At 47.7% G+C, this 25,609-nt stretch overlaps 1 protein-coding gene across 2 annotated transcripts in view; it reads right to left on the reverse strand.

Moving 5' to 3' along the window:
- The window catches only part of LOC142590390 (4-pyridoxate dehydrogenase-like), a 92,148-nt gene that overhangs the window by 15,769 nt on the left and 50,770 nt on the right, over window positions 1-25,609 (reverse strand). Inside the window, exons 5-9 of one of the 2 annotated variants that reach the window (XM_075702473.1) lie at window positions 22,312-22,449; window positions 18,982-19,109; window positions 12,263-12,430; window positions 7,221-7,365; window positions 4,924-5,078 (exon numbers count right to left, since the gene is read on the reverse strand). In XM_075702473.1, the coding sequence (XP_075558588.1) occupies window positions 4,924-5,078; window positions 7,221-7,365; window positions 12,263-12,430; window positions 18,982-19,109; window positions 22,312-22,449 (734 nt within the window). The remainder of the gene's footprint in view (window positions 1-4,923; window positions 5,079-7,220; window positions 7,366-12,262; window positions 12,431-18,981; window positions 19,110-22,311; window positions 22,450-25,609) is intronic. The other variant, XM_075702474.1, reaches the window with a different exon arrangement.

A 25,609-nucleotide genomic window follows, 5' to 3' on the forward strand; every position in this document is an offset into this window, starting at 1 on the left:
AATACGCATTGTAACATAATTATCAGATAGTGACATATCTCATAGATAAACTTTTTGCAATAAGCACTACTGCCTTAACCGAGCCCTTGGGATGCAAGGGCCTGGAGGCAAGTGCTTTGCAACACAACCATCACAGCGGCATCCTCTAAGAAGAGGATGTGCTATGAATTTATGGGGCTAAAAACTTGCAACTCTACATCGTTCAAGAAAGCTATGACTGCTGCGGTGTCAAAGAACGCTTCTTCGCCAAGAAACATTGCTGGATGGAGAGGGGTGTGCTGGCGATATACAAGAGGAAAATGTCTCTTTTTCTCAGCTTCGGATTCCCGACACTCCAGGAGTACGTGAAGAACGGTCAGCCTCTCACCACATCTACCACACGTTGGAGGCTCATTTCCTGTCAGTAAAAAATTGTGGGTGCCATAGGTGTGTCCTATCCTGAGTCGACAGAATAGGACATCAGTACGTCGTGTTTTCGTTTTCGGGGGCCAGAAACCTAACTTTGGCTTAATCAAGTGAAGCTTATTCTTAGTTTACATGTCCTATAAGCGTTGCCAGTGGCTTCGCAGATTCTTCCGTAAGAGAGGCTTCAGATCTGTAACAGGGACAGCAGCCGTAGGAATAATTGCATGTGAGGTGAGTCATGTAGCCATTTCGTCAGCTAGTACATTCCCCTCGATGCCTCTATGGCCAGGTACCCAGCATATAATGGCATGCTGGCCAGAGATATACGCTCTACAGAGAATGGAATATAGCTCAGTAAGTACAGGGTTCTTGTGTTTACAGAGTGACTTCAATGCTTTTACGACGCTTAAGGAGTCTGTCAATATAATTGTTTTTTGAAGATTTGACTTTCTCATATGTTTCACAGCCGACAATAGTGCGTGGGCCTCAGCCGTAAATATACTTGTTTCAGGGTGCAGTACACCGGATTCAGAGAAAGATGCACCAATGGCTGCATAGGACACCCCGGCATGCGACTTAGACGCGTCAGTGTGAAACTCTGCGCACGAGTACTTGTACTGTAGTTCTAAGAAATGCATTTTAATATGTGTCTCTGGTGCATGTTTAGTGATCTCTACAAAGGATGTGTCACACTCTATCAGCTGCCACTGCCATGGTGGCAACAGTTTCGCTGGTGACATAAGGCAATATTCAAGCACCGGAGCACCCATTTCCTTACTAAGGTTCCTTGCACGCAAAGAGAACGGTCTTCTCGCTGCAGCTTACGCTTGTTGATTAACTTCGAAAGTTCTGCCAGTTCTATTCTAGGTGTAGGGTTAAAAGCTTTCATACATTGTTGTTTCTTGATCAGATCTTTCGTCTCATGCGATAGCTTACTGGCATACTGTCTAACGGAGTTACCACCAACTTCTATTGCACACTCCCTAATGATGCCCATAAGATTGTCGTTCATATCTTCAAAACTAAGGTCCTCGTCTTGAGTTAAATCCGAATACCTGTTCTGCAGCTTGATCCGGAATTCCTCTATTTTCCCTCTTACCGCTAACTCATTGATCGGCTTCTTATGTACCAGTTTCTTCCGTTCCCTCCTCAAGTCTAGGCTAATTCGAGTTCTTATCATCCTATGGTCAGTGCAGCGCTCTTTGCCGATCACGTCCACATGTTGTTGGTGCCAGGTTTAGCGCAGAGTATAAGTTCTATTTCATTTCTAGCATCGCCATTCGGGCTCCTCCACATCCACTTTCGGCTATCCCGCTTGCGGAAGAACGTATTTATTATCGGCATATTATTCTGTTCTGCAAATGCTAGTAATAACTCTACCCTGCTATTCCTAGAGCCTATGCCATATTATCCCACAGACTTGCCTCCAGCCTGTTTCTTGCCTACCCTGGCATTGAAGTTACCCATCAGTATAGTGTATTTTGTTTTGACTTTACCCATTGCCGATTCCACGTCTTCATGGAAGCTTTCGATTTCCTGGTCATCATGACTGGATGTAAGGGCGTAGACCTGTACGACCTTCGATTTGTACCTCTTATTAAGGTTCACAACAAGAGCTGTCACCCTCTCGTTAATGCTATAGAATTCCTGTATGTTACCAGCTATATTCATATTAATCAGGAATCCGACTCCTAGTTCTCGCCTCTCCGATAAGCCCCGGTAGCACAGGACGTGCCCGCTTTTCAGCACTGTATATGCTTCTTGTCTACTTTCTAATGTCTACTTTATGAAAGTAATTTATCGTTTGTTCGTTGTTTATTTAGTTTCGCAATACATAAGCACTTAGTTGCGAACGGAAGTATCGGGCTATTACTCGTATATAATGGTGCTCCCGGCATTCTTGAATGCAACTGAGTGCACCGTTGTGTCGATCTAACAACAGTGTGGTTACCTCCCTCGCACAATGCAGCGTGTTGGCGGTGCTGCATATAACTCGGTGAGTACGGGAATTAACTGATATTCATTCTGCAAGATAACTGATTTTGAGGTTGTTTTGGGTAGTAGCTGTGCTGGCTTGACTTTTATAACTGCCACTCATAGTGCTCGTGCAACAATTAAAAGGGGATGCGAGCAGCCCGATGTTTTGTAAGTCAGAAACGCTCTTCTTCGTGGGCTCATAGTGTGTAATTTCTGGCATGTTGTCAGCATGCACTTTAGCTGAACTGTGCTACATGTACTTTGTTACGTATTAACGGGAAAAAATGGGCGACCGCATTCAAGGACCAGACCATCTTATAAGAATTGTGTTCATGACCAGGCACTAATGGGCCCACAATGAAGTGCATTCGTTAGGCGTGAAAGGCGGATTTCTTCTCAGTCCAATCGATTGCGGTCATCATCATCATCAGCAGCAGCAGCAGCAGCTTCTTTTATGTCCACTGCAGGATGAAGGCCTCTCCCTGCGATTTCCAATTACCCATGTCCTGCGCCAGCCGATTCCATCTAGCACCCGCAAATTTCCTAATTTTGTGGCACCACCCAGTCTTCTGCCGTCCTCTACTGTACTTCCGTTCTCTTGGCACCCATTCTGTCATGGCTGCGGTCAGCTGCGAGCTAATTCGTATGGTTTTATGAGCACTGTTCTTGTTAAGTGCTCTTGCACTCTAGCCAGCTTGTTTTGCAGGAGAAGTGCAACCAATGTTTTACACACTGGTCACACAATGCAATTTCGATTGGGAACACAATTCTCAATGGCCATTGGCTTCCTTCAGCTGTTTGTACAAAGGAGCCAATGGCGATCAAAAAAATTTATTAGGATAGACTCGCGATCGAAATTTTCTATCGTGGTGACTCCCTCCCACAGCTTGCACTGCGAAGCTAATTACCATAAAGAAATTCGATCTCCATCGGGTTCGGTCGTGATCGAAAGTACCTGTTAGTACAGATTCACATGGCGAATAAAATTCGATTGGCTAATAGCATTCAAGATTCAATTGAGCTGAAGCACAATAAACTTTCAATATAGTTTCAGCTGTCAATATTCCATAGGCATAAACACTTACCTCAGCTATATTTGAACACAAGCAATAGGCTTGCAATACTGTATCTGTGGCGGTTGAACAAACGCTCAAAGGAGTTACAGCTCAATGAACTGGAAACGTCTCATCCTTTATAATAATAATATTACAACAAATGCACAATACGTGCTCAATACAGTTAGTCAACATCGACCAACTATGCTTCAATATTTTTTAAATTATCATTTTCTAAGGACAGTGTGCTGTCCACATTTATCTATATTGTGAAAGTGATGAAAGTTATCACATTTTTGCTTCATTTTCTTGTCTGATTGTGTGCAGTCGAGGGTGGTAACTATTCGAAAAGTATTCGGAAAGTATTTGGACTTTTTCATAGTGATGTTCCATTTGAGGACGAAGATAAAATTGCCACTATTCAATTCGACGACAGAATCAAATAGAAAATTATTGCATTCGTTGTTTCAAATTTTTTGAATACTCGCACACCGCAAATCTCGAATGCTTTTATGTAAACAGCTCCTGTTTTTGCCTATTGATGATCAAACCTAGCGTCAACTTATCACAAAAACCCCGTTTTAGGGGTTTTTGTAGATTTCGCAAAAAAAGGGGACATTCAACAAGTGCATTTTCTTCACGTTTTCTTACGGGGACGTTCTCTGGTGCGACAGAAATATGTTTACCCTGCACTTTTCTTTGTCTTTCTTAAAAGTCTTATTCACGCTCTTCACGCAGCGAACTTCAAGTTTTAGAGAAAACAATTTTTGAAGCAGTGCACACGATAAAGACGCTAGACGGTTTTTTCTCTGCAGTATTTTTGGACAAAACTGCCCGGGTTTTTCCCTATTCCCGAAGGCCAAATTTTCTGTATTTTGGCAGCCAACAATCGCACAGGGACACGCACCTCAGTATCCCTGCTTCAATGCATGGCGTCCCCAAAAACGTGACTTTTGAACCTCTCTGATTTTCTACACTGATGTCGACTCGGAAGCACTACGCTATGCGTAGGTGTTCAAGTGGTACGTAAAAGAAGTACGAAACTCACAGGTCTTTTTGGAAGTAATGAAGGATTCGGCGCTTTTTGATATACTGCCCTTTATGTTACGTCAATCATGTGATTCCAGTGCACGAAGAATTGTGGCACTGCAGTCAGATGTTCAGTGACGTTCCCCATACAGTGACGCGACTTTCACGCATCCAACACCGACAGACGGCGCTGGTGTTTGATGTCCAGAAATGTTTGGCATGAATAATGAGAGTACATATAAGTGAGACCAAAAATGCAGTGAATTTCTGTCCAGGTGGTGTTCTTACAAAGATAACACATTACCACGTGCCCAGCGTGGGAAATACGAAGCTATTGTACAGACAAAGTTATTGCGTGATATTCACGTTACCTTTCAGCGTGCGTATTCTGTTGCTTTTTTCAAATATATCTCGCCCTAATGTCGATGTATAATGCGCAAAAGAGCGAGCTCCTTACTTGTTCAGAAACATACGGCGACCGGCTGATATTGGCATCAGGAAATACGTCAGTGAGCTGCACCTCTATGTCGGGGTAATCCTTGAGTTTACCCTTCACTGTACCACTGTCTGTGAAGATCAACACTTCGATGGCACCGGGTAGCGTCAGCAGTCCTGCGTCATGCAACAAAGCGAAAGACTAAAAATCCGTCTACATTCCATTCTGTAAAAGTGGATGTAGAGCAAAGTTGGTGCAGCCGTTAGACAAGTACCACCTCCCCAGCTGACGTTTGACGACGTTGCGCAACCACCACCGCCACAGGCGCCGCATACATTACGCGCGCGCGCGCACGCATACGGAGGTGCTGCATACATCCTCATTCTTCCAGGCCGTCCGCCAAGCGCAAGTGCCTTACTGAACTAAGTTATTGCTTAGAAGTAAATTGCGTCAGAAAATGCGTAACGTACTACTTACACACAAGTTGGGGACGCAATAGCCGCAGATTGTTATTTAATGTACGAGAAAACGTAACTCTGTTAGGCGAGAACTGAAAGACAACGCCTTTATCCAGCTGCCGTTTGAGGTCTGTCTGAGTGGCCTCCGCGCTAGGTGGCGGTACCGTTAGCACAGCTTGCATCCTCATTCTTGTGGGCCCTCCGCCGAGCGCAAGTGCGTGTTCGAAGTAATTGAATTTCTCAAAGTAAAATCGGCTACGTGGCTGACACAAACCAGCTCGTTTCCGGCACAAGAGTACCTGGTGAGATAAAGCTGCGTATAAAGATTGCACCAGCGAGGCCTTGGACTGAGGGCCTCCAGCAGCTCCATTGCTCAATTTACATAAACTGTTCATCTCTCTCTCTATCCTCTACAAACCACACGCCCACCAGGCGCGCAGTATGTGTTTCTTACAAGGAAAATATTTGTTTCCATTATGCATTTTCCAAGCATGCTTCAAACAGTTCTCTATGTGTGCGCATAAATGTGTTTAGGCAGACCACGGTTTCAAACCCGCCGTGGTTGCTCAGTGGCTGTGGTGTTAGGCTGCTGAGCACGAGGTCGCGGGATCAAATCCCGGCCATGGCGGCCGCATTTCGATGGGGGCGAAATGCGAAAACACTCGTGTACTTAGATTTAGGTGCACGTTAAAGAACCCCAGGTGGTCGAAATTTCCGGAGTCCCCCACTACGGCGTGCCTCATAATCAGAACGTGGTTTTGGCACGTAAAACCCCATAATTCATTCATTCACGGTTTCAAAAAAAATGAACGTCAAGTTGACCGTTATTTCTGTCACAGTACAAAGAGAGAAAAGGGGCGCAGGGGAAAACATTGTTCAATGAATATTGACATTTACCTGGCGCCCAGTAATGCCGCGTGACAGGAGAGAGTGAACAAATCCACAGCAGCAACTACACGTTTGTAAAATTGAATGATCTTCATGAACCACTAGTAAATCAAAAGCCCAGCACAGATTCCTTTTTAACTTGCTCTTTTCTACGCAACCACTATAAAATATCTGATTATTTTTATGTCACGGCTTGTCATATGACGAATTATTGCACAGGTTTATGGTGCGAACTGCGTTCATAGTTGGAAAAACACGTATATGTTAATAACACTGCCGCTTAAACCCCGTTGTTTGGCACGACAGGTGAGTATATTTCCTCGAATAATTTTTTACGGAATGATCTTTACTATAACAATTTCGCGAAATGCGAAATTCCCACCGCAAGGCCTGTGCCTCGTTACAGCTTGCAGCCGCTAGGGGCAAGTAGTTCACCTAGGAGCAAGTTGCTCAGTATTTATCCCTGTGCCACGTCCGCTGCTCAGAAAACTAAACAGCTCTCAGTGTTTTACGTATCCTGCGCACTATTCAGACACTGTGATTGCGTCCAGTTACATTGAGCTGTGTAATGACGCAATTATTTTCCATCAAAAATAAATTGTAAGTTTTGTCGTCCCGGAACCACGTAGAAGGTTACGAGGGAAGGAATTAGGGGGAGCTCCGCATAATTTGGACTTCCTGTGTGCCGTGCGCCGTAAGCACGGTGCACAGGCGCTGTTGCACTCCGCGCCCGTGTTAACGTGGCTGCCGCGGTCGGGAATCGAATTCTCGACCTAGTCGAGTTGAGAAGTGCAGCGTCATATCCACTTAGCAGCCGCGGCTGCTCTCCAGTATTCCCGCTATTTTTTTTTTTTGACAAGCGTAATGCGAAGCTATGCTTAGAGAACGAAGACAAGTTATTGCCATCCGCGACCACTACGTCAAGTGAACAGTGCTACAGGCTACCGCAGGGAGGTTCTGCGTCATACTCGCCTGTTTGGTTGTGCTTGTACAATTCTTCGCTCTTCCGCAAGTCACTCAGTCCTGTATAATCTTTGTCTGTGGTGACCACAAGGCCCAAAAACACGACGTGGTCCTGGAGGCCCCATCCTACCGGCAGGTTGGCCAGTCTTGTAATCTGCAAATTGGGTTGAAGCTATCACGGAACTACTTTTGAAGGACGAGTTATGGACTATAACGTCGTTTATCTGCTGAGATCTGTGTTAGCGGAGGCACCCGGTCTATTTCAATAATGAAGGTTGAGTTCTCCTTCAGCTCACTTCCTCTCGCAGTCAGAACTATGAGCCAGTTGCCTTTTCCTGCAGTGCCCTGATGCATGTTGTAGGTATACGGTTTAAAGGAATGTGAGCTGTAACCCTTAAGGCCAGTTGACACACAAGTGTGTCATCTCCTTCGAGCCGGTGTATCCCGCCACAGCCGCCGCCCGAGCAAGCAACGGCTACAAGCACTGCCCTTAAGCCTAAAACGCTCACTGACCAACTAAACAGTTATTTGACGTAACGCAACCCATACAGCTTGTGAACAGTGCCTTGTGAACAAAGAACTGGGAATTGCGAGTAGGAAACGAGCAACAAGGCATTGTGAACAATAAACTCTTGTGTTCACAAGCGTAAGTTGGCATTTGACTTCGTCACTGACCAGAACCGTGTGTTTTTTTTTTCTAATATCCTTACCCGACCAGACGAGCTTTACTCAAATTACTCATTCGTCATGAAAGGCCTTGCCTACTTTTGGATTCTTACATGTTTCGCCAGTGTCGGGGACCGCTGCAGTTCCGTCTAAACAAAAGCTCACTGTGGTCAGAGTCGTAACTCAAACATTGGTCAGAAAAATGAACATACATTAGGGCTTTCGAGTGAGTGATGAAATTTATTGGTCAAACACCTCAATGTCCGAGCCGTCGAGGACAGACGGTATGGGCGTTCTAGCGGCTTCTGTGTGGCTGGATATAACAATGGCATGTACTAACGCGTAAAATTAATCGATGTCGCTCGCTCCGAGACAAACACACCAGGCAGGCTAGCGCAGTCCTGAGAGGCACGGACGACCACGCCGGACCCAAGGCGCGCCAAGGAGTCGCTATTTCTCCCTGAAGAAGATTGCCGGCGATTCCCGCGCGACCAAGAGAGTGCGACCGATGCGCTTCTCACCCCTTGTCACCCAATTACCTCCAAAATTGCCACTTCTCTCACACGCCGAAGGCCAACTCTTACTCGCTTAGTATTTATTGATTTATTGATAGCGGCGCTCTAGCGCCACGAATAAAATGCCCTGCGCAGATTCATTGAGTGTACCTTTGGTTAAGGAACCAAGATGGTCAAAATTAATCCGGGGTCCCTACTACGGTGTGCCTCACAATGAGACCTGGTTTTAACACGTGAAACGCCAAAATTTAATCATTTTAACGCGCATAAAGCTGTAACAATGTTTACTGTTTATCTGACAACGAAGGCCGGGGCGCAAACCAACACCGAGTGCTGTGTTGGAAAGCATACCAGTAAACCGGGCTTCGAAATCGGAGAGTAGCGACGAGAAGTATGCCTAGATTGGCGCCGTTAAGCCACGCCAATCTGCCTGAAGAACAACAATGCGTAGTAATATGGTCATTGAACAGTCAATGATCTTTTGATCTATACGAATGCTTGAGTAAAACGTTCTACTTCCCGCCCGTAGAACAAAACAGCGGGTGCCATGCAACAGAAACTTTGACGCCAGAAAGCGGTCGTAACGTGTTTTAAGATTATTTCAGACTGCAGCACTGCATGACAGCGTGAAGTGGCTTATTTAATAGTGCTGGTAAACTGTAAACCACCAAAAACATTACCTCCTTAACTATCAGTAGGCAATAATGCCTTTAGATAGTATTTTTGTCCACGTACAAACCGCTCCTGCACACACGCGCCAGCGACGCGTCCCGCGGAGCGGGCATGGAAATGGCGCACGCGTAACCGACGACGCAGTTGTCTTCACCCTATGCAGAGCGACGGGCGAGGAGGACGTTGAGGCTGCCTAACGCTACGTAGAGTCACTGGAAAAAAATTCAGAGCACAGCAAAGGCACGCGGCATGCCGGCAACATTGGGCGGCAGCCATATCCCTTCCAGACCGACGATACATGACCGATGCACTGCTGGCGTGTGCTGGGTAACAAACTGGGTTTTCGCGCGCCTGCATCTCGCGTTCCGCTCGGCGGAACTGGAATATTTATTTTTCTCCGAATGGATATCACAGTGATTCCGAGATATCGATGGGTATAAACGTACTGCGCGATAATCCTCAGTACGCTGCATGAAACGGTACATGAAACGCATGAAACGAGGGGGCGATAGCTGCGATGCCGGCGTACTATCTTCGTCCCTTCATGGGTGTCGTCTTACGTCAAATGCTGTGCTCGCTCGGTCCGGAACTGCATACATATTTGCATGCTTTCAATGAATCCGTATAAAACGTCGTTTACTGGTACACTGGACTGTGAGGTCGTGTTTCCGCTGAAAACACAGCTTGACGGCAGATCGAATGGGCATTTGGTGTTCAGGTTGCCTTCAAGTACGCGTTTGTTATCCCTCAACGCATTGTCGAAGGCGCCGAGGGTAAATGCGCGTGTTCTGACGCAACGAAGTCGCGGGGATGGGCGGCTTGAAGGGGGCTGTCGCGCGTTAGCTCTCCCGTTGCCGAGTTGCAGTGAAAGGCGGGAGAGAGTGGAGAGGTGACAGTCGCCCGTTCACTCGTTCGCTTGCTCGTTCGTTCATTCACTCGTTTACTCGGGCCATTCGCTTACATTGACAGTGATCGTGGATGGTTTCTGCATAATATTTTCGTTTGCGAATGCGTGCTTGTTATTTTCTAAGTCAAAGGAGTAAGCCATTTAAACAACATTACTTCGCATTGTGAACAACTCGTTAACAGCGCTTCATTTAGGCGAAACGCAAGCTTATATTTATATACGGTCATGAGCAAATGTATGTACGTATGTGCTTTTAATATGTATTTTCGCTTCTTTGGCATGATCACACTTGCAGTGCATTTGCAAATCTTCAACTGTGTTCTGGAAGATTCTTTTTGTTGCAAATGTTTTCAGTACGTAAACAGGGGTGTTGTTTTTTTCAGGCCAACCTCTCTATAATTCTTTCTGATAGCACTCCTTCTAGTGTAGACGACCATTTACCTAAATAAAATAGTAAACATAAAAAGGTATTTTAAGACGAGGAGGCGTGTCAGGTGACCGGAAAACCATATAAGAAAAGCGCAACCATAAAATACTATGCTGGTTGCGCACATATATTTTTGGAAGGCAATACACTGCTTTCGCAGTGCTGTTGGCATAAAACGACGTACAAGGTTACTTAGAGATGATATGCCGGTTGGCAAACTCCAAGCGTTCAAAATTCTGCTGCAGCACGCTGTACACTGTTTTCCAGATAGTGCCAAGCAGCGCGAGCGGAAAGAACAGTGCAGCTTACTTTGAAGGTTTGTATGTTGTTACCAATGGCGCTAAGCAGAGTAGGCCGTGCGAACTGAACAGCTAAAGTTTATCGGTCATATACAAAAAGTCAAGTCATGCGAGTTAAACCGTCCAGGAAACTGCGCATATGTGATTACTAAAAGAATTGTGCGAGAAACAATCGATGATGATTGTTAAGTAAGCGAACAGCCTGAATTAACGTGGGAGCGTGCGAACGAACGAGCGAGCGCCAGTCCCCCCCACCCCTCCCTATATCCCAACCCCTGCAACTTCGTTGTGCAAGAGCTCACGCGCTTTATCTCGGCGCCTTCGCATCGCAAGTCCTACCTACGACCACCAACCACCGCCAACCTCGAAAACGAGAGCCAAGCAGAGCGCCATTCCTGGCCGTCCTTCCGGCTCAGAATACAATATAAATTTTTCAGGCTCCGTTAGGTTGCTATACTCGAAGGCGCAGCCACCAGGCATGATGCTGAGCTAATTTCTGGCGACTTTGCTGGCACGCGTTGAATAAAGCGACAAAGTTTTTCTAAAAGTCCATGCACACTGAGTGTGCAACGCGCATACACGGAAGGCGCTTGGAAGGGGTATGGACGCTGGAGCTCGCGTGAGACAAGCGAACCAGTCAGCCCTGCGGCAGTGCCCGGAAGACAAAGGCGATACTCTGAAATTTTTTCCATTTACTCAATACTACGTAGAGTGCAACGACAGCTGTCCAGTGAAGGCTCAACGCTTTAACAGCGCTTCCCTAAAACAATCATGAGGATTTGCTTAAGAAAGGCGGCCTTTATTCCAGTGCATTCAAAGAGACGTCGAAAGCACCCTGTTATATTTTTTTTTTTTACGGGAGAACCCGAATATGAAGACATGGCAAACCCAAGGAGGTTTACAAAAAGTTAGTTTTAAATCACCTTCGACAGAACACACTGGATGATCTCGGAGATCATTCACTGACGCCAGATGGTCATTCCTGAGCGAAAATCACCACGCAGTGTGATTGTAAGGCCTCAAAAATCACACTACGCACGCTGCCACACCACCCGATCTCAGAGGCTATGGTCCATGAAGCGCAGACACGTCACATAAGCGCACCTATTCTCCATCGAAAAAGCCGTTCGCTGCGCCGCCGAAGGTACGAGACGTACACGGGTAATGTCCTTGCGCCGCGTAATATAGTTCCGGGTGTAACTGTCTGATTAATGGCAGGATAGATAGTGTTGCTTCTTTTTTCTTGGTACATGATACGTTACAGCGATACGTGACATGCTAGGACCTTTATCGCGAATTCAGCAGCCGCTGAGAAGGCGGTGAGGCGCGGCCCAACACATTTCAAAGGGCATTTGACCTTCTTTATTGATTAAGGAGTCCTACAGCGCCCACAATGCTGCAAACGACTTGTGAGATTCAGCATACAAATTTCAACTGAAGTACAGACAAGACAAGCACTCATAGTACCAGTAATATACGTGTGTGCCAAAGAGTTGCGAAGAGCCTCATAATACTTCGACACAAAGTTTTTGAAAAACAATGCTCTACAGAAAAAATGAACGCACTTTGTGCTTCTTTAGCTCCTCGATAGGCCCGATCCCAGACAGCATGAGCAGTTTGGGCGTGTTTATGGCACCAGCAGACAATATCACCTCTCGGCCAGCAGACACACTCGTAACATTGCCGTCTTTGATGAACTGTACACCGATGGCCCGTTTCTTCTCAAAAAGAATCTAAAAAGGGGAAACAAAATAAACGCTATGTACAAGCCGTAGTGCTTACCACAACTTAAATCAAAGGGCGCTTTTAGTTCGTCAATGTTACCCGGTGCGACATCGTTGTGCACTGACATTACTGATGACATCGTTAGCCTTCAATACCGCGACATCTTGTCTTACGACCTCCACCACCATCTGTTGTTTTGGCACGCAAGACAGAAGAACTTTAATGTTTGCGAACGATGACACAGCAAAGAAGGCAAGAATCCTGATTTTAAGGGCTGACGATGAAGACAGTGTGAAGCGCGGACGGAGCAAACCCACTTCCATCCTAGGGTTACCTATCACATCGTAATGCTGCAGGCTTCATCATTGTCAACATCATTATTAGCTTATATTAACTAACTAACGATATTAACTTATCGCAGAAACCTGCAGCTACCAATTTCTTAAGCCAACTGATGCCATCCTGGACCTGCCAGTTTCCTCAATTCATCGCACCACCTAGCTGTCTGAAATCATCGACGGCATTTCCTTTCCCTTGGCACCCATTCTGTTAATTGGCGCCCGCTTATCTGCCCTGCGCACTACATGGAACTGGTCAACTCTCTTCCTAATCTCACAAAGAAATAGAGCAAAGGATAAATGAAAGGTAGGGAGGCTAACCAGGACTGAGCCCGGTTGGCTACACTACACTGGAGAAAGGGGACGGAATGATTAAAAGAAGAGAAAGTCCACTGGGGATATCATTCGGTCACTCAGTCCGGATCACAGACGCTGACTCAATCCGGTAGCTTTCAAATATCGCAGCAGTGCTTTTGTGACCTTTCGCAGCTGCGATAGGCTAGGCCATGGTCCCAAGATCTTGTTCAAGGTGAACGGCTTTTTATCTAACTGATTGAGAGCTGTGCAGAGGGTATGTCTTTCATTTTTTTTTAATGGGCATTAGCACAGTAGATGTTCTATAGTTTCCTCGACACCGCAGTCATTGCATTCGGCGCTATCAGCCATTCCAATCAGAAACGTATATACATTGGCGAATGCGATGCCCAAGCGTAAGCGGCACAGCACTGTTTCCTCATTACGCGGAAGTCGTGGTAACAGCCGCAGTTGCATAGATGGATCGAGGGAATGCAATCGATGTTGGGTGAATTCAGATGTGTAACTTCTCCAATGTCATACGGTGCGCTAGCTTGCTTAACTGTTGGGCTGCGTCAGTCCGCAATAAAGGTACAGAAACAAGGTTTGTTCCTTCGTGTGCTTTCCTAGCAGCTTCGTCAGCGTGGTCGTTGCCGGAGTTACCGCAATGGCCAGGCAGCCACTGAAACACGACGTTGTGTCCTTTCGCAATCGTGCATTTCTCGTATCTCCCACACGAGTTGTTCACAGGACCCGCGACGAAGAGATGACAGAAAACATTGTAAGGCCCCATTCGAATCACAGAATATAGCCCAGCGATTAGCCGGTTGTTTGTTAATATAGTCAACGGCACCTCGGATGGTAACAAGCTCCGAACTGGTCGATGTTGTCAAGTGAGAGATCTTGTATCGAATGCTTATTGATCCTGATGGTATAAGCACTGCGCCGGTGGAGCTGGTCAGAGTAGAAGAGCCATCCGTATATATGTCGACTCGGTCAAAGCAGAAAGTGTGCAACAATCCAGAGCTGCTTGGTTCAAGGCCAAGGTAGGCTGGTCGATCTTCTTTCTTATCCATGGAACCGTAAGACTCACTTGAGGTAGTTTTAAACACAACAAAGCTGATCTTGGACGTGCTGAGGGTGTGAAGCCCGATGGTAAGGAGGCACGATGGATGCTGACCTCGTTGGAGAAGGACGCTCGCCTCCATCAACAGCATCCAACTAGGCCCAACTAGCCGCGGCCACATATGAGGTGACGCCTTACATCAAACCATTCCGGAACACCATGTGGAGTCGCGTATGATATCACTGCGTGTACGACGGAGGAACGACTTACGGAGCTTCTGGAAGCCAACGACTGTGGTATCTTGCACGCGAGGATCCTCGGCAAATACACCTCAGCAGTGATCACCTTCGAAGGTGATCCCTCTCACGTAGCATGCCTCTTTCTATGTGAAGGTGGCCAGCTCGTACACGTGATGCCGCCCATACCGCAGATCGGTGCAGTACTGCCAGATCTGCAGAGAAATCGGCCACCAGAAGGCAGCATGCCCCAGCCCAAACAAAAATATCCGCAACCGGTGCGAGGTACAAAACCCACAAGCAGACCACGAATGACAGTTACAATGCAAACTATGCGGACTTCCTCACGAGACGGCAAGCAAGGAGTGCAAGAAGAGATTCAAGCCAAGACCCCCACCCCTGCACGTAAGGAAAAAAAGTAAATTGAGAGGCAGACAGCCATCTATTAAAAGCGAGACAATGGCAACTCATTCACCAATTGCAGAAGCAGCAGCAACCGACCATAACACCAACTCAACCGAGGGAACCCCGAAAGCGGACCTCGAATCGGGAATAGAGTACAATATGAACAAGACGCGAGCCGAAGACAAAGTCGAACTGAAAAATGAGTTCCGAGCAGAACTCAGGCCACCGACACTACAAGCAAATCTGTGGCAGCCATCGTCCAAGCAGCCGTACAAACGCTCCGTCAAAGGATCACCTACGTGGGCAACGAATTCAGCCAACGCATCTCCATCCTCAAAAAGGACAAAGAGTAGGCAAGAAAAAAGCCAAAATACCTAGAGAATCCCAGATGAACGAAACTCTGGGAAGCCAAGATGGCGAGTAAGATAGCAAAGAAAAAAGTGATCCAAGCCCTCAACATTTGGCAAGGGAACTGCAGAGCATCAAATTGGAAGTGGCTAAATCTACTTCACCTATGCACCCTACATCAACCGGACGTCGTCGCATTACAGGAAACAGAAACAGATAATAGTAAGATGCGCAGCTACGAAACGCACATTGTCCAGGGAAGGTCCCGGAAGCCCGTCCTGATCAAAAAACATCGCACGACGTAACAACACCATATCGACAACCAAATCCAACACACTCTGGTCGAGCTGGTTCCTCACAAGAAAACCCTGCAGAGCCTCTACATCCTTATTGTGTACAGTCGCGCTACACCCTCAAGGACTTGGACAAGTTTCTGGGAGAAGGAAATAAAGTCACAAAGGGTCAAAAGCTCCTCATAGTGGGCGACTTTAACGCTCCACACGTGGCTTGGGGCTACCGAGAATCCAGCAAGGAGGGTATGGACGTGTACAACGCGGCACAGCACCACCAACTGACGTTGTGGACCAGTCCTCAATTACCAAGTCGAATCGGCAACAGCGTCTCCAGAGACACCAGTCCAGACCTGACCTTCTCCAGTGGCCTAAGCAAGTTGAGTGCTCGAGGCTGGATGAAACTCTGGGCAGCAACTATGACATCATCCGGACCGAAATCATGCACCACAAAACACCAGTAAGAGTACGTTAGGCCAAAATTACGTACTGGCCCCCTTCCGAAAAGATGAAAACCCTAGAAGCGTCGAGGACATTGAGGAGTGGACCAGGAACGTGATAGATTTGGTTATCAAGCACACTAAGATATTCCAACTCACATTTGATAGTGCTGAAATCGACTCACATCCACTTCACCTCTGGGAGGCTAGACAACGCCTTTTCAAGAGATGGAAGAAGCTGAAGAGAAACCGAAAACTCTAGATCAGCATTGCTATAATCTCCCGACAGGCAAAGGAGTACGCTGAAATACTCGGACGCCAGAATTGGAATCAAGTGTGCGACCAACTATAGGGAACCGTAAGCAAGCGAAAGACCTGGCCCATTCAAAAGACACTCTTTGCCAAGGAGGGATCAAAAACTGTCACCAGGCTATATATAGAAAGACTTATGCGCAAGTTTCAGGGCACCGACAAAGAAGTGCTCGTAGCCGTCAACGAGAACTAGCTCGGAAACGAGCAACAACGCAAGGCGCAGCCCGTCATACCCTCGCAGTACGAGGAGGAACCCAACACGGATCTAGATCAACCTTTCATCAAGCCAGAGATTGTTGCAGCCTTAGGAAACCTCACGAAAAGCACGACGCCCGGACGGGACAAAATTAGCAAGGCCCTCCGTAACCTGGACGACGGTGCAACGGAGAGTTTACTAAAGTACATAAATGAAAGCTAGGAGACCGGCACCGGCTTCCTGGAATACGCGGACGTAACAATGATCCCGAACCCGGTAGGCTACATAACCTGTGCCTGATCTCTCTCACGTCGTGCGCGGGGAAACTCTTCGAGCACGGGGTCCACAATCGACTCTCGCCCTACGTGGCAGAAAGGCAAGAGTCATTACCTATCCAGCAATATGTTCGGTCTCGGGCCTAACCTCTCCTATACCGGCAGCATACCGGCTTCCTGTAAATACGTGGACGCAATGATGATCCCGAAACCCGGAAAGCTACAGAATCTGCGCCCGATCTCTCTCACGTCGTGTGCGGGGAAACTCTTCGAGCACGGGGTCCACAATCGACTCTCGCCCTACGTGGAAGAAGGGCGAGAGTCATTACCTGCCGAACAATGTGTTCGGTTTCGAGCATAATCTCTCCACCCAGGACATTTTACTTCAGCTAAAAGAAGAAGACACCGGCGGTCTCAGCACACGCCATAAGAGTGCCATCCCGGCACTCGACGTGAAGGGGGCATTCGACTACGTCTTCCACGAAGCAGTGCTAAACTACCTACAGCACATTAAATGTGGACAGCGGACGCAGCACTACATGTGGGACTTCGTTATGGGTCCAAGGGCGGCCATAGGCCTGGGGAACTTCAGGACTTACAAGATTCAAATACCGCCGAAAGGAATCCCCTGTTGCTCTTCAATATAGCGGTGAGGGGATTGCCGAACCTCCTGGAAAACGTCACGGGTATCCGTCATACAATCTACGCTGATGACCTGACCGTGTGGCCGTGCACGGGGTCGGCGGGTGAACAACAAGACGCCCTGCAAAAAGTCATCGACAGGACCGAGTGCTATCTGCACCACTGCGGTCTCTCATGGGCCCCGGAAAAGTCGGAGCTCCTAATCCTGGAAAAGAGGACGAGAGGGTGGCCTCCACAGGAGACATCGGACCCGACATTGACCCTGAGCGGAGTCAACATACCCGAGGTGGACATTATACATGTCACCCACCTGGTTTGAAGAGAACAGAAAACACGGCTTGAAGGAGCAGGACACAATAAAAATTAGCACAAGCCCTGACAATCAGCAGAGTTGCTTACGACGCCCCGTACCTGCGTCTCGAGATGGGCGAGAGGGACAAACTAAAGACTCTCATCCGAAAGAACCACAAACTGGCACTAGGGCTTCCCCCGACGACGTCGACGGAGGCGCTACTCAGCCTGGGTCTCCATAATATTTGGGAGGAACTACCAGTGGCCCACAGGACGAGTCAAATATAGCGACTCAAGCTCACCAGCACGGCCAGGGACACGCTAAAAAGACTGAGCCACCCAGTCGAATATGAATCTCGAAAACAGCGGAGATCGCGGGGGCCAGCATCCTGAGAAACATGTACCGGGAACATAACAGAGAAAGGAGGCACGCTAGAGGACAATCTCTGCATAAGGCCTAAGAAGGACCAATAAATGGAGAAATAAGATATACCGATGCGATAAAGTACAGTAACAAAGCAGTCCACGCTGTCAGCGTTATCAACGGCCAGGAAGAAGAGGTAGCAGAAGCCTCAGTGAATACTCCAGACATCGGCTACGTGGAAGAAACGTCGACAGCTCTGGCGGCCGCGACGGGCAAGCCACAGAAATATCACATCAATGTCACCACGGGCTCACAAACAGCGTGCAGAAATTACCAAAAGGGCCGCATTTCTAAAGAACCCCTGAGCAACCTCGAGAAAATATAAAATTTTCAACAAATATACTTTGTCTGGGCCCCGAGACTGGAGTCTCCGGCAGGTAATCTAGGGCTCGCGCTGCTGCTCGAGGTCACATTCTTCGGGCTATCCCACCGGGTTCACGAGCCCCAGTAGACCTACACGATGGCGTCCCGAAAAGATGCAGCGACATCCAGAGCCACTACAGACGCGGCAGCAGGACCTACCCACCCCAGCATCTCAAGCTGACTAGAGGAGAGGCGGTGATGTTCCGCAAACTACAGGCCTGCACATCCTCGCATGCCACCCTGCTGCCCGCCACCTATCCTGCGGCTTACAATTGTGCCTTCTGCTCTGCACCCAATACCCTCTACCACATGGTAAGGGAGTGTGGGCACGACCCATCGACACCACACCTAACTGGACCGACTGTAGAGCAGTGGAAGGCCCAACTGACAAACGCGAGCCCTAAAGACCAGCATTGCCCGATGAGCGGGACCAATCTATCGGCTCATGCTCACGGCATCCTGGCCTAGGGACTCCACCCACCTCGGACGACTCCACCTTCAGCTCATTTTTACAAATAAAGTTTATTCCTCCTCCTCCTCTACATATTACCTGAGACACCCTTTATTCTTCCTACTGATCGCATCATTTGCATTTTCTATGCATTCATATTCGTTTGACAGAAGACATGCTGTCCTTACCTTAGTGACAGTGCTTTTCGTAGACACGTGTAGGTGACCCTCACGAATCTGGCGCACGCTCGTTAGGAAGCACTTGTTCGCGCTCATCCTCACTCCAGCAGCTGTGTTGCATTGTGTCCTCGAATAACCTGTAGATAAGGCAGAAACCAATGTGACTCACTTTTCTGCGAATGTTTCAAAACACTCACAACGTTGAAGTCAAATTGTAGTTTCCTTGCAAAAAGCGGCAAGACAGATTTCTGTCACACAAGAAAATACAAAAGGCGTATTGCACATTATTTTTGCAGTACCTTCAACCAAACCAGGTCCTTCGACTGAAGAATGTGCACTAGCAAAGTTCGTGTCATAAATGTTTCATACTTCCATGGCACAGCACGCTGGTTGTATTGTACTTGAAGCCTTGCACCCGCGTTACCGTAGAGGCCAGAAATATAAGCATAAAATTGTGTTACACTCTGAATGCCTTTTTTCTTCTAGTGCGTGTTCGCGTCCCACAATTACAAACAAACGAAATAAACCATGATGAAATAAAAAGTTCTTAGTTTACTTGTTTACTTGCATCGTATTTGTTATGCATGTCTGTATCTGCTATCTTCTGCGAATCCAACTTTCTACCCTAAATGTTCTGATCCTGTTCTTGCGAAAGTGTGTGCGAATAATTCAGTCAAACTTACAAATTGGTGTTTATTAAACAACCAATCCTAGCGACGATGGCTCCATGCCCCTTGGCGATGCAAGCCGTCTCTCCCAAGGAGCTTGTCTTGTTCGCTCCCAGAGCTAGAGTCTCTCTATATATCTATCTCTCTCTCTCTCTCTTTCTATTTCTGTGTGGTCTTGCTTCCGCTGTCTTTGATCCATCCGTAATCACAACAAGCCGTGACAACACAGAAGTGAGCTTCTACTTGGGCTACGGCCCGGTAACGTGAAGCTGGAGTGCGAAAGGCGCTGTGACAGCTGCATTTCTTCATCAGACATTAGAAAGGTTTAGCTTGTCCGGTATTCGGGTAAACACAGGCGGACGGAGGTGTTGGGGCGGAGGTGTAAACGGGGGCGGCCTGCATGGTGCAGCCACCTGGCGGCGCGGAGTTCAAACAGACAAAAGGAGCTAATATTGCAGTAACCCAGTGTATTTTACTTTGCTGCATGTGTAAATTTTTGGCAGCAACATGATTACGCCAGTGCTGAAAATTTGCTGCCTTCGTTTACCCGAATACCGGACAAACTCTACATTTTCTCCGGGCTACATAGGCGGTGAGTGTCCAGCTAACAATTCAACAAACTGTGACGGTTCTTGGCGCCGGAAAGTGTGAAAGCCCAGCAGAGAAGCGCCTAGCGCGTACGCCTACTAACAATTTTGCTCACTGTGGGAACAAGAGTGTTAGCAGGCGTTAGTAGGCATGTTAGTAGCCGTACTAACCTATAGCTCACTGCCCTACCACAATGAACCTCGTGTGTCGACAAAGCAGCGCCATAAAGATTATACAATACCGCAGTACGATTCTATTTCTACCAGAACTCGCTACCGACAACCTGAGGCGACTCAACAGACAGTCTGTCTCGGTGCAACTTGAAACGGTGGCGCTAGATGAAATCACGGACCGTTACAGTCAACCCACGAAAAATGTGTTAGCTATTCACGTCGCACATGAGACTGCGTTGACAAATTTGAGTGAAGTTAAAGAACTTGGTGGCATAAAGCTCGCCTCGTACATCCCCCTCGTCAGTGGTTGCGCTACTGGTGTTATCTACGACGTGGACGTCTCCATCCCTAGCGCCGACTTGCTGATTTTAGTGATGCCTGTCAATAATGGCGTCGCCATAACCCATGTGTATCGCCTCGGCACAACCCGCTGGGCGAAAATTATTTTCAAGGGCGAGACTCTCCCTTCGCACGTCAAGGTGGGCCACTTTAGGCACCCTTTGCGGCCATTTATCCCAAGGCCACTCCAGTGCCGCAATTGTATGAGGCTGGGACACGTGAGCACCATGTGCCAGAACGCGAGATTTTTCTCACGCTGCAGCGAGCTCCATGCTGCACTCATGTGCAGCCACGGTTCTCAGATGCACTAATTGCCTTGGGTCTTATGATGCTTTCTCGAAGGAGTGCCCCAAAAGGAAGAAGGAAAAGGTGTTCTTGAAGCAGATGGCCAGAGACCTCCCGTCTCGTTGAAAAGCTGTTGCGGCCATTAGAAAGCGACGCTCCAGGCGCCGTCAGATGTCCCACTTCAAAGAACGCTGATGCCTCTGTGATGAGTACACCCGATACGACAACACAGCCTCCTCTGCCCCCTAGGTCTGGAGAAATCGAATCTAAATCAGACAAGGTCATGGCGGAGACCAATGCAACTTTGTCCGCACTATTGAAGCCAAAACCAGAGCCACAGTGGTAGTCACAACTGAGGCCGCAGCCGATGCCACAGCCGATGTCACAGCCGATGCCACAGCCGGAGCCACGTGAAGTGATACAGCTGTGCACCGCTGTAGATTGTACTGAGCGGGTTCCTGACAAATTGCCCGAAGAAGACCGGGAAGTGGTTATGATGTATGATGAATGCTTTTCGAATGCTCTTTAATAACCTGCACACTCCGTCAGCACGAAGTGCAATGCGAGTGCTGGACGCTCTCAATTCAGTACTTGCAAGTTTTGAGTAGGCATCATGGCTCACCCGCAGCATTCTATTCGCTCTGAAGTCAAAAAGGCTGGGTTTTACTCTAACGATATAATTCCACATACTGCAACGTACTGCTGACGACCAATGGCTCCTTGGTCTTCACAGGTGACTTCAACGTGCATCACCAGAGATGGGCAAGCCCGAAGATTAACTTCAGACAGCAGAATTACGGCAGCCTAATGTATTGGCGGGGCACTAGCTTGGACTTTACTGATTTCAAGGCACTTTGCTGCGTGCACACACTTGTGTTCCCTCTCTTCCGCATTCCTCTTTCTGTTCCCCCTTTCCCTCCCCCAATGTAGGGTAGCAAACCGGATGCTCTTCTGGTTGACCTCCCTGCCTTTCCTTTCTTTGCTATCTCTCTCTCCATCTCTCTCTCTATCTCTCTCTCTACTGCGGCGACCCAGCATGCTGCTGCCATGACATCGACAGAAAAGAAACGGAGGTTGGAAAAGTGATGCGAGGCTCGGCGTTAATGGGAGGCCGCCATGACCACCTAGGAACGGGAAGAAAAATTGCGCGACGACTTTCACAGATAATTCGGTGGACTCAGAAAGCTATTCGCTTGCTTTGGAAATTATCTTCAGCAGTTCCTGAATGACTTTCCTCATTTTCTTGCAGAACTGTTGACAATGGCAAGACGTCTGGCAACTCTTACCTGATTGTTTATCGCCGTTGTAGTCAACGTGCTCGTAGTGATACTCGCTGCAGGCGTTGAGGAAGTGGTAGCTTAGCGGTGTGCTGTAGCGGGGGTAATTGATTGGTATTTCCCCTGTCCTTCCGTGGTAGTATGATTCTGCGTGAAGTAAACGTTGTTACGCATAAGGGCGTCGTATGAAATGGCCAATTTGACTACGGCTTCTTAACTTCATGCTTCCTGAAAGGTAGAGCCGAAAATTTAAGGAGCGTAACAGGAGGGGGTGATGGGCCCTCTCAATGTGACAATTATGACTACAAAGGGCCCCACCGGCTGCATTACCTGAGCTTTGAATTGTTATTGACTTGCCGTATTCGCATGTTATTTTATTTCGTTTTCTGGTGGTGACATAACCCAAAGTTGCTTACATGCCTCGCAACAAGTACCGTAAACTTCGGAATATAATGCAAAATTTGAGAGTAATACGAAGGGTAATTGTATGGCCGCAAAAGAAAACGATCAATTTCACGCGCGCATAGTATTATATTCAAGACCTCTTAGTTTTTGTTACTTTGACACGTCAAATAAAACTCCAAGCTCTAAAAATATTGGCACCTGAAACACCACGTGAAGCATATTTGACACGCTGAACCCAGGAAGAAATCTGACATAACAGAAAATAGTACGTTAGCTCTTAACGTGCGACTTATCCAATAGGAATAGGGAGCGTTCGCGTGTACTTCATGCTGCATATACATCTGCGCAAGGAACGTAAAAAAAACGCATGTATTGGGGCTCTCTCCCACTGCATTAACTCTCAGTGATTGGTCAAATGTCCGGTGAGTATAATGTGTCCCAAATATATGGCATTTTAGAGCGCAGCTCCTCGGCGCCAGTTCCTGCGTTGAGCGTCGGTGTCCCTCGGCGTAACAGAGCAAATGAGCCTAGCGAAGGATGAAAGAGCGAACGCGGAGCGCAGCGTGAGATGAAAGACAGTGATAGCGAAAAGAACGCGAGGAGGAAAGTGGAGGAATAGGGTGCAGTAGAACCATGAGGTGGAAAGTGAAGGAGAAGGACATGTCGAAAGCGTGAGAAGAAGAACGTGCTGCCGCGCAAGACGTTTCTCCGGCGGCGATCGCTACGAAATGGGGCTAGAGGAGCGCGCGTCGTCTGTTCACCGATGATGCCATTGATAAGGCGTGAGGCGAGCGCCTCCACCGATACCAAGAAAGCGCTGCATGAGCGTAGGTCTGTCTGCGGCGGCTGCTGTGAATCATGCCCTCTCGTCACCCACGATTTGCCTCTCACGATCTCCCGATTAGCGAGGCAGTCACGTCATACTTCGCTCCGTTTGCAACGTGCCGCACGAGACACATTTTCTCCGCCAGCCAATAAATCGCGAAGGGAAAAAACTTATAGACCGGCACTCGAAATCGCATTAGGGGGTATCGTAATCGTCGGTTATTTTCTTCACAGTTTTATACTTCTGCTACGTTGCAAGCACAGGGCACACTGTGTCTTTGCATCTGTTACCTACAAATGTATTATACAGGAGGTGGAACGCAGCGGCTATTGGCACGCACCCTCTAGACTAGACAGCGTCATCCACATTTATGGGAAACGTCTGATCAACGTTGAAGCCAACATGATTTCACTGTGAAGATATTTATTAACAAAAAGCTATGCCTCGGGGTTAGCTCCAATGCCAATTCGAATTCATGTAAAATGCAGAAATGCTATCAGTACACTGCAGCTGAAACTATTCCCATTAAACTGGTTGCATTTGAACCAGCAAGCAAAATTTTATCGACCTACAGAAGCATATTTTTTCGTTTGTGATCTCAAGTGCTTACGCAGGAAAAGTCAAATATCGATAACTTAGAAAAACTGAAGCACACGACTAAGGAGTTCATAATTCTGCATAAGAAACGGGTACCGCAGTTGTATTAATTCCGTTAGTGAGAGCATCTCAAGCGAACAAATTTTATACATGAGTTTAGAGTACACGTGAAATTGTTGCAGTGTCTACGAGGGTCTCAAATAAACCGTGCTCTCAAATCAGTGGTACGCAACAGACTACCGTGTACTACAATTTTCTCCAGCTTAGACTTCTCAGCCTACAGAAGTGTGATGCCGTTTTGTTGCGAAAACATCAAATAGCCCATTGAGCGAGAATGCTGGCATCTACAGTCTGAAGCAGCGAAATGGCACCTAAATTCCCATCGGCTGCGACGCCACGTCACCTTCACGGCTCAACGGAGCAGAGCAGGCGAAACACCCGCTGTCGCGTTGGTACGCCATTGGTGTTGCGTGAGACCATCGCCTCTACGCCACGCCGCTCTAGTTATCGCTCTCGGCAGCCTGTGCTATTGGGGGCGAGGACTTACGGAGTCGCCATCTGTCGGAAGCGCCTCCCTTGCGTATAGTATGAGGGATCAGGCGGCGCGCTCCTCATAGGTTGCGCGCTTACGGCGCTCAATAAAAACACCACGTGGCAGCCCTCCTGGACAGTTATGTAAGTACTCTCAAAACGAGGGAAGTTTTTGACTGTAGATATAATAATCTTGGGCAAACTGAAAGCACAGAATCGTTCACAGACGCTATCTCTTTACCGAATACGTACACTGAGCGCCACTGCGCGCGGTCGCCGCGATGGAGTCTCCCGAACCGGCTTCTTGCGTGAAAAGTAGGCAGACGCTGAGGGTGGACTATGGGAAATATGTCCTTATAGTGGGCTGTCTTTATAACCAAATGGAGCACAAGGGAATGAAGCCTCAATGCAGCGATCACACGGGTTCGCAGCGACCGACTGCGAGTCTGCATGCATGTCCGCGCACAATGTTTTGCTTTCGCTGTGAGCGTGCTTTCGCATCATGCCGTGGGCTTTAGGCCACAGCATATGAGCATTTGACAGTACACTAGCAACCGTTGTTCGGTGGACGCTATCAGAACTATTCAAAAATAATATTGTTATAGAGACTTCGACGCCTACGGCGACTGTGATGTGCTGTCGCGACGATTGAATCTTTTTTGTCTTCTAAATTCTTGGACATTTCAATATTATTTACCAAGTTGCGTCGTACTGTATGTTTATCGGTCTTCCCAGCGTGCGATTTCCCTCTGCTTCTTTTTCTTTATCCAGTGCATTAATTCATAAGACAAACATGACCATATGCCATACCTTTTTTTAATGTGCATCTTACCGCTCTCATTCCGTTCCAGTGAAATTGCCAGTATCAAGCATGAAAAAGTTCATAGACTAAACCGTCATGACATTAGCTGGGCAGCGGGTGCGGGCGAGCATCTCAGCGCGCGTTTT

Source organism: Dermacentor variabilis, chromosome 8 (genome assembly GCF_050947875.1).
Source record: "Dermacentor variabilis isolate Ectoservices chromosome 8, ASM5094787v1, whole genome shotgun sequence".
NCBI classification, from domain to species: Eukaryota; Metazoa; Arthropoda; class Arachnida; order Ixodida; family Ixodidae; genus Dermacentor; species Dermacentor variabilis.